The sequence below is a fragment of the Gordionus sp. m RMFG-2023 genome, chromosome 1 (assembly GCF_954871325.1).
Source record: "Gordionus sp. m RMFG-2023 chromosome 1, tfGorSpeb1-WG-v2, whole genome shotgun sequence".
Classification (NCBI taxonomy): domain Eukaryota; kingdom Metazoa; phylum Nematomorpha; class Gordioida; order Chordodea; family Parachordodidae; genus Gordionus; species Gordionus sp. m RMFG-2023.
In genome coordinates, this window is record NC_088775.1 from 22,053,505 (window position 1) to 22,064,106 (window position 10,602).

The following is a 10,602-nucleotide window of genomic DNA, read 5'->3' on the forward strand; positions in this document are numbered from 1 at the left end:
GAATATAATCATCATTTAGAAAATAATATTGAATTTGTAAGAATGTATAAAGAATCGCGTTTTAATGTTTTTTTTTTATTTGTGTCGCGTTTTATACAATTTTTTATATTATTTATTTTGCGTTTTATATCGTTTTTTTTTATTTATAATGTTTTATATCATTTTTTATTTATTTATATATTTTTTGTTTATTTTTATTTTACATTAAGTTTTATATAGTTTTTTTTATATTTATTTATTTTTTTTGTTTATTTTTATATGTCAAAAAATAATTTTCCATTGATAAAGTCAAAATTAAAGATTTAAATGAGAGATATTATTAATCATATCTTTTTTTATAACTTCTCCCTCCTTAAAACTTTAAGAGATTTTTAAATTTAAATCCTTTCATCTTAAGTATAAATAAGATTTCAGTTCCTACAATTACTTTTTTTACTATAAATCGTGGATTCTATTTTATTTAAAGTTTTCCATATAGAGATTTCATCTATTTCATTTGTGTTACTTGTTATATTTGTATCATCAGAGTTTTCTTTATTTAAAATTTCATAGTTATTAAAGTCATTATACTGAAAATTTTCATTAGTTGACATTTCATTGTCTTTATAATCATCACAATAATTATTTTCACATTTTGAATTTATTATAAGAGTTTCCTTAATATTAATGTTTTCTCTAATATTAGTATCATCGACTTTTATAGACATTTCATTGTCTTTATAATCATCACAATAATTATTTTCACATTTTGAATTTATTATAAGAGTTTCTTTAATTTTAATGTTTTCTCTAATATTAGTATCATCGACTTTTATAGACATTTCATTGTCTTTATAATCATCACAATAATTATTTTCACATTTTGAATTTATTATAAGAGTTTCTTTAATTTTAATGTTTTCTCTAATATTGTATCATCAACTTTTATATTTGCTCTTACTTTATAGTTACATAATAATTTCAATATTGTAATAGCTTCCTCAAAAGTTGAATCTCTGTCTCTTGGTTCAAATGCCTTCATCTTTACATATAGATGATCAGGCAGTTTATAAATTAATATTCTGCTGCTATTTCTAACTTCATTAATTAAAAAAAAATTTCTACTTCGTCAATATAATTACTTATATTGTCTTCACTTCAAATAGGATAATTCATATTAATTAAATTTTAATTTATTTCAAAAAAAAATTTTAAGTTCATCAAACATGTACTTTATTTTATAATTATTTTTATTTGTGCTTATAATTATATCATCTTTTTTTCTTTTTTATTTCAAATGGTTTCATTGCTAATTTTATTTTAAATGGTTTCATTGCTAATTTGTAATTTCTTACATGATATCCAATAGAATTTATAATCTTTCAGAATTCTTTGATATTTAACTTGATATTTATTTCATTTAGAGTAATCCAATGTCCATTTCCACCATTCCAGTGTCCATTGATACTTTTTCCGCTGCAGTTGATTGATCCATTTGATCTAATTTATATTTTATTTTTTGAAAATAAATTAATTTAATTTAAAATCGTAGATCCCTCCGCTGCCACCATAAAAGTTTAATGGAAGGCAACAAATAAGTTTTTAAATATTTTATCACATAATACTTTATTACTAAATTTTATATTTTTCTAACATGTATTTATATCAATTCACAATCAATTAACCTAAAAATATTAATGCTAAAAATGGTTAATTTAATAATAATAACAAATTAATGTATGAATGTATATAAAAAACAAATTTAATGATTCTAAATATTGTCCATCTCTAACAAAGACTATTACTTAATTATGTTACTGGGACTACACGCTTTGAAGATCTATGCTCTTTTAATGGAATTATCAGTAACACTTTTAAAGATGCATGTATTCGACGTGGTCTGTTATCAGATGATGCGGAATGGAACCATTGTTTAGAGAAAGGTCTTTCATTTAAGATGCCATATCAATTGCGCCAGTTATTTTCTGTTATTTTATTACATTGTGAGCCGAGAAATCCTCTAGGTCTATGGAATTCTTTTAAATTTTATCTATGTAAAGATTTTTCCAAGAAAATATCACCAGAGCCGGATAACCTTATCACCGAAAATCTCGCGCTATGCCACATCAATCAAATTTTGATTTAAAATGGTAAATCTCTTAAGGATTTTTTGGGAATGCCTATCCCTTTATTATCCACCCAATCTCCATCTGCTACAGCTAATATTAGGTGTCACCTTATTCGGGAGGAAATTTCCTACGATACTGATGATATGTATAAAAAATATTTGGCTAACTACAATTAATTTAATCGGGATCAAAATATTATCTATGCCAAAATTATGTCCTTGCGCTCCACTCCACTCCATCCCATAATTTATTTTTTATAGATGGTCCTGGTGGTACTGGAAAATCATTTCTATTAAATACAATATTATTTAACTTGAGAGCTCAAGGTAAAATTGCTATAGCTGTTGCATCTTCTGGCATAGCTTCAACTCTTCTTCATAATGGCCGTACTGCACATTCACGTTTCAACATCCCCTTAAGTATTCCTAAAAGTTCCTCATGTAATATTCCTTACCAAAGCCAAAATAGCTGAATTGATAAGACAATCGGTAATTATAATATGGGACGAAATATCAATGACTCATAAACATATATTCGAGGCCGTGGATAGGTCATTTCAGGATATAATGAAATTAGACAAACCGTTTGGTGGTAAAATTATTATTTTTGGCGGAGATTTTAGACAGATTTTACCTGTTATTAAACGTGGTGGAAGATGCGACATTACTCAACCTTAAAACGATCCTATTTATGGTCACATGTAGTGCCATTAAGGTTATGTATTAATATGAGACTTCTACAATTTCAGGAAGCAAATGATTATCTTATTAATAATAAATACTCAAAATTTCTTTTAAGAGTTGGTGAAGGCTGTGAAACATTCGATGGCTCCAGGGATAAAATAAAAATTCCTCAAGATTGTTGTATAGCTTCCAATGATATCGAGGATCTTATTGCTTTTGTTTACGATATAGACAAAGACAATTCATCATTTAACCGAACATCATTTGCTCAAAATGCAATCCTGACCCCTAAAAACGTAGATGTCGATTCTATAAATATTAAATTGATTAACAAAATTCCGGGAGATTTAATTACATACATAAGTGCTGATAAAACGATAACCGAGGATGAAGCGACGTTTTATCCCACTGAATTTTTAAACTCTTTAAGTATATCAGGATTACCACCTCACAAACTTTTACTCAAAGTCGGGGTACCTATAATATTAATGCATAACTTAAATTCTGCTTCTGGTTTGAATAATGGGACTAAATTGATTATAACTTCTTTGCTACCAAATATAATTGAGGCGGAATTTGTTTCTGGTAGTTTTCTCAGTACTAAAGTTCTCATTCCTATAATAAATTTAATTCCTACAGATTCTGGCTTGCCATTTTCCTTTAAGCGCCGCCAATTTCCCGTGAGACCTGCTGACAATTAATAAAGCTCAGGGACAAACGTTGAACAAAGTTGGCATCTATTTACCTCATCCTGTTTTTTCACATGGACAGCTATATGTGGCTATATCTCGAGTTTGTTCTCCACATAAATTAAATTATAACCAATGATAAAACAAAGACTACTACCAATGTGGTATATCATGAGGTTATATCCGATTAATCCCGGTTTATACGAATAAGAATGAACATTACTTAGTATGATATTATTTTATAATTTAAACAATTTTATATTATTTAAGCATCCTTTTGTCAGGCCGCTCAATATGCCCTTTTATCTCTGATGAATATTTTGTCTAATTGAAAATTATATCAAAGTACATTTTTAAAATTTAACTAAATGAATATAACAATTTTTAAGGATCCTACTTTTTTAAAAGCTTACCATTTTGTCGGATCCACCATTGCTCTATTATCCCTGCTGATTATTTTGTATAACGCACAAAAAATATACATAGCACATTATTTTTATTATAAATAATATTATATATTATTTTATATCTATTCCAAAAAATCTTCATTTTATTTCAATAATAATGTTTATTTATATTTTTGCCTGATTTCTTTATTTGTCTAGGCTAACCCAACCTTATTCCCTCACATTGCTACAAAACATGATTATTCTATTATTAAAGATAAGCAAAGAAAATAATGACGAATAAACAAACGCCTTACCCGTTCTAGAGTTACTGGTAGACAAAATAATAAATAACTACGCTTGAAATGAACTCATCTGGAGGTTTTTTTTTATCTTATGTTTTATATCTATGTTTATTTTATTTTCACCCAGTTCTCCAAATGATATTTCTATCACCACTATCACAATCCCTATGCCACCTCCACCTATTTTTTAACAAAAATAAACATTTTTATTTATCACTAAATTTTATTATCTCATTCTTTTCTTTCTATCTCTATTATCTATTAACCACTATATCTCAAAACCTTATCACCTTTAATTTATATAATATAATATAATAATTTATACCTTCTTTTTCCCCCCTTTTTTAATCTAATTTTTTAATTACCTTACAATTAATTAACCTTTATCTTAATAACATTACATTTATCATGTTATTTTTTAACTTTTATAATATCATAATAGACTTGATAAGTCCCCCAAAAATTTTATTTGATGATAGCCCTCCAACTTATTAGAAATATGCATCTAATATTGACCCTTCTACCGGTTTTACATTATTTTAATGTTTGTTTAATTTCAACAATAGTATATTTATATTTTTGCCTGATTCCTTTATTTGTCTAGGCTAACCCTAATCCCTCACATTGCTACCAAACATGATGAATCTATTATTAAAGATAAGCAAAGGAAAAAATGGCGATTCAACAAACGCCTTACCCGTTCTAGAGTTACTGGTGGCCAAGATAATAAGGCACTGTGAACTCCTCTGGAGGTTTATTTTGTTTTTTATCTAATGTTTTATATCTATATGTTTATTTTATACACCCAGTTGCCTCCAAATGATATTTCTATCACCACTACCACAATCCCTATGCCACCTCTGCCTAATTTTTAACAAATATAAGCATTTAATTCCACTATCATTCACCTCATTAGGAGTTATTATAAATAATACTTTATCCGATTCCCTGAGGAACTTTCATGAATATTTAGAGAGATGTTCAAACGTGAATGTGTAGTGCAGCCAATTTCATTAAAATTATTAATGGGAAACTATGCGGTAGTTTTGTCATGGCCTTTATAACAATACTTACGACCGTTTTATGGTTGAGTTGACAATGTCGTTCATGATTCTATTTTAGAGGGGTATACCAAAATTGACACTTTGGCAGAAATATCCTTTCGCGTTCTTCTCCTCAGCTTTATCAGGATGCAATGGGTGTTGTACACTGCTTTGGTAATCCGTCATTATTCATTACTTTCACCTATAACCCTAAATGGGATGATATTATACATTAATTTTTTCTTCTGCAGACGACTGCCCAGATTTATTTTGTCGCTTTTTCCATCAAAAATTAAAATGTCATAAAGGATTTGCTCTTATTTTTACCAGACACACAGAGTAATAATTAATCCTCAGCATTTTTTAAAAAAAATACCTAAATTTATATGGCAAGAAAAACAAATTTCTTAAAAAATATATAAATAAATTGCATATAAGTTTCATAAGTATTGAATGGCATTTTTGTAATTTAAATAGATAGCATTTTTTTGTACTTAACAAAAGATATAGATAGCCCTTATCAAATTTTTTGATAAAAGGAGTTAACCCGATTAATTGGTAAATCCGAGATTTCCCCTTCATGTGTTGATAAATTATTTAGAAATTTAACTATCTCCGGGTTTGGGAAATAGTTTTGAAACTTAATATGTGATGGACTGGGCTTGAAAAATATTCCTCAAGATTAATTTTTGCTTGCACCTAACTTGGGAATATCTTATACAAATTATTATGGGCCGGGCTAGGAAAAAATTTTCAAAATTATTATGAGTTAAGCTAGATTTGAGAAATTTTTTTATAAATTATAAGGTCTTGAACGCGTGGAAATTTTTTTCAAATATTATGAGCTTGGACCTGGCTTGAAATTTTTTAATGTTAAATGTTAGTCTTATGTAACCAGTAATATATTTACAAAGAATTTTGGTATTGGGTACAAGCTCATTTAAATATATTTTGACTCAAATAATAGTTTCCACTCTTAGTCCTAATGGGTTGGACTCAATGACATTGCTTGGACTTGACCTAAATGGGGAGGGGGGGATTTAAAAATTATATAAATTGGATATGATTTTTAAATAAAAGGTAACATCTTTCTTAAAAAAACGAATAAAATTCTCATTCTCCGTCACTTTTGACGGGCTATCTACTAGTATAGATAAAAACAAAAATTTTATAAAAAATGATTCTAAAACTTTTAATAGTAAGGGGAATCATAATAATTTTAGGCCAAGTGATATAAATAGCAGAAACTACCAAAACAGTAATTTCCGAAATAACGAGGGTCACTCTAGAAATTTTAGTAATAATCAATCTTCAAACAACTACAATTCAAACAATTTTGGTAGGAACAACACTCGGCAAGATTACAATAACAATTCAAACAATTATGGTAGAGATACTTGGCAAAACAATAATTATAATGGGAGAAACAATTCCTGGTCTTACAACAATCAAAGAAATCAGAGTCAATATAATAATCGATATGGTTATCAATATCAATCCTACAATAACAACAATAATGGAGAAAATAATACGTGGAAAAATTTTAATCAAAATATTAATCAAAGAAAACAATTACAATATAATGACATGAATCAAAGTAGCATCAATTGTAACATGAAGATTGAAGAGATTGTTGAAGAAAAAAATGACCCTACACAAAATAATAATGGTAGTGATTTTAATGTCAACAATTTAACTGAGTTTAAACTTAATGATAATGCGTTCATGACTACTTTAAAAGTAAATGATGCTACTGTTACTATGCAGGTTGATACGGGATCCAAGTTTACGATTATACCTCATGATATGGCTAAACAAATAGGTATTAAAGATCTTAAAAAGTCCACTTCTACAACTCACAGCTTATGATGGAAACTTAATTAAAATTATTGGCGTCACTCAAGTTAAAGTAACCTACGAAGGTATCACCAAACACTTGCAAGCCGTGGTCGTTAAATCTAATAAAAATGCGTTATTGGGACGTATGTGGATTAATGCCTTTAGTAATATTTTAAACAAATTTATAGCAAACATTGATACCAACTATGAAGATGAAATAAAGAAATTAATAAAAGATTGCGAATCTAAACTGACTAAAAAACCGATCAACAAAGGGAATGTCAAGATATATCTACGTAATGACGCCAAACCGAAAATCATACCACCTAGACGGTTACCTTATTCAAAGATAGACGCTGTTACTAGAGAACTTACGAGATGGATAGGAGATGGAGTCATTGAGCCGGTAACAGATGTCCGATGGGCAAGTCCGATAACCGCTGTCTACAAGGATAATGGGAGCGTTAGGGTTTGCGCCGACTTCAAAGACACTGTCAACCCAGCCCTTGAGGACTTCAGATACCCACTTCCAAGAATAAACATCTTATCGCTAAGCTCAAGGAAGAAGAAGTTCACCAAGATAGATTTCAAGGATGCGTTCCTACAAATTCCCATCGACGAAACCTGCAGAGACATATTAACTATATCTACACACAGGGGGTACTACCGGTTTACCAGACTTCCTTTTGGGTTAAAAACTTCATCTGCGATTTTTCAACAAATTATGGATCAAATTTTCAGTGACATGAAAGATGTCGTATTTTATATTGATGATCTACTAATAACGGGAAGTAGTGACGAAGTTCATTTCAACAACATAAAGAAAGTTTTTGAAAGAATACTATTTCATGGCTTAGTGCCTAATTTTGCAAAAAGCTTATTTTTCAAAAAAAAGTCTAAGGTTTTTAGGACACGACATCGACGCCAATGGGATCCACGCCAACCATGACAAGATCGAGGCGATCGTTAAAATGCCGGAACCAAAATCAGCCGCGGAATTGTCAACGTTTCTAGGCATGGCCGGTTACTACAAAAAATTTTTGAACAACTTCGCTGAAATAGCTGATCCTTTATACAAGATTGTCAACAAAGAAAAATGGGAGTGGAATTTAGAACACTCCAAAAGTTTTGATGATCTAAAGACATTGATTAGTCTTCCTCCAGCTACGTACTTTAATCCTGAATTACCCATCGGAATTGCGACTGATGCATCTAAAAGAGGTTTAGGAGCTGTTTTGTTTCACACCGAAAAAGATGGCAAAGAAAAGCCAATAGCTTTTGCCTCGAGAACGTTAGCAAAGTCCGAGATAAATTATACCAACATTGAGCCTGAAGCTCTGGCCATTATGTTTGCTATCAAGAGATTTCAAGAATACTTGATAGGGACTAAGTTCACTATTGTAACGGATCACAAGCCGCTAATCCATATTTTCACCAAAGGGCTCAAAGATAATAGCACCATGTCATTAAGGTTACAGAAGTGGAGTATAATTTTGGGGGGTTACGACTTTAACATCAGATATAAAGCTGGTAAATACAATGTTGTTCCCGATTGCCTCTCAAGACTACCACAAGTAATTGATGATGACGTTATTGATGATATCGCAATTATAAATGACTTTGGCGATATACCTCTGAGTTTTGACCAAATACGCGATCAAACTTCTAAAGATTCTGAACTATCTCAAGTTATGAATGACATAAGAAATAATGTGCCTATCCAAAATAAAATTTATGAAAATATTGAATACGAACTAAGTATCATTAAAGATTGTCTGTACAAAAGCGACAAAATAATAATTCCATCAAGTCTGAGAAAGAACATACTGAAGGCGTTACACGTAGGTCATTTGGGAGCAGAAAATTAAATCCTTAGCCAAAGATCGTATGTGGTGGTCTGGTATGGTCAACGACATTGATTTGGAAGTCAAAAGTTGCGATGATTGTAATATTTATCATGACAATCCAAAGAAAATGCAAAATCCATGGGTAGCAGCAACTAAACCATTTGAAAGGATACACATAGATTATGCGGGTCCATTTTTTACAAAGAATTGGTTGATAATCGTTGATGCTTACAGTAAATTTCCGGTTATAGTTCCGGTAAAGAATATTACGACTGAATTCACTTTAAAAGAAATTTATAAAATTATTTCACTATTTGGTATAACTGAAACCATTGTTACAGATAATGGTACCAATTTCACGAGCAAAGATTTTGAAAAATTTTGCAGCAATTATGGTATAAAACATGTGCTAACGTCGGCCTACCATGAGCAATCTAATGGACAAGCCGAACGCATGGTGAGAACATTTAAAGCTCACATGAAAAGAAATATAAAGATTGACTTAGAAACTGCACTGGACAGATTTTTGTTCAACTATAGAAACACGCCGAATGACACTAGGGGAATTACACCGTCCAAGAGAATGTTTAACCGCGACATTAGAATAAAGTGGGATTTATTAAAACCTTTGGAGGATAAAGTTGATGAAGTCAACAAATCGTTACCACGAAATCGAACTTTTAATATAGGAGACTATGTTTGGTATAAGAAACAGGGTGATGATACGTGGTGCAAAGGCAGCATCAAGCTTAAAGAGAGTAACACCATGTTCCAAGTTTATACTGATAAAGGGATAGTAAGAAGGCATCTTGATCAGTTAAGGAAAAGAGAATGTTACAACAGTTTAAAATATTATGAAATTGACCCTAAGAATTCCTAAGGGGGGAAGTGTGGACACGAAGAATGAGATTAAGATACCAATTACTAGACCAATAAGAATTAAAATTAAACCTGATTACTTAAAAGATTACGTGCTTAAAATATAAAACGCTAAAAATATAAAAAACGCTAAAAATATAAAACGCTATGTTAACTTAAAAACCTAAAAAAATAATATAATAATCATTATGATTTATCATCCCTTATTACATTTCTTATTATTCCGAAATTTTATTCCAAATTTCGTGCATACTATTCATATATTCGATTTGATCAATTATTCCAAATTATATATTTTATTATTCCGAAATTCAAAATCTTATTCATATATTCGATTTGATCAATTATTCCATATTTTATTCCGATTTATTCCAAATATTTATATTTTGATATTCGATTGGATTAATTATTCATTAATTATTTATGAAATATGGTAATAACAATTTTGAGAAATTTGATAATAATAATGACTGAGTTTAACAAGCAAGCTATGTGACAGATTCACCATTCCTAAGGACAACTTACGATAAGGATATCAAGCTTATGATTTTATCAAACCTACGCGATTGATTCAAGCCTTCGAAAACGTATGGACTCACGCAACTCTAATAAACGATTTTATCAAACCTACGTGATAGAATCAAGCCTACAAGAACATTTGAGACTTATGCGCTAACCAAAAAGAAACCGAGTACAATCGAAACGGGAAAAACTTCTAGGACAACAAGCTCTCGATGACTGCTGAGAAGAAGCTTTGTTCTTTGTAGAAGAGGGGGAATGTTGATTAGTCTTATATTTTAAATTTGAATATTTATTTATTTTT

General features: G+C 29.8%; 1 protein-coding gene and 1 long non-coding RNA gene across 2 annotated transcripts; both read left to right on the forward strand.

The window, feature by feature from the left end:
- Positions 1 to 2,835: 2,835 nt before the first annotated feature.
- LOC135922895 (uncharacterized) lies at positions 2,836 to 3,492 on the forward strand. The gene has a single exon (XM_065457411.1). It carries the CDS (start codon positions 2,836 to 2,838, stop codon positions 3,490 to 3,492), a length of 657 nt encoding a protein of 218 aa, XP_065313483.1.
- A 132-nt stretch (positions 3,493 to 3,624) lies between these two features.
- On the forward strand, positions 3,625 to 3,967 carry LOC135931057 (uncharacterized). Its single transcript, XR_010572922.1, has 3 exons — positions 3,625 to 3,706; positions 3,751 to 3,825; positions 3,870 to 3,967. It is a non-coding gene; the product is annotated as an uncharacterized LOC135931057 (long non-coding RNA).
- Positions 3,968 to 10,602: the final 6,635 nt, after the last annotated feature.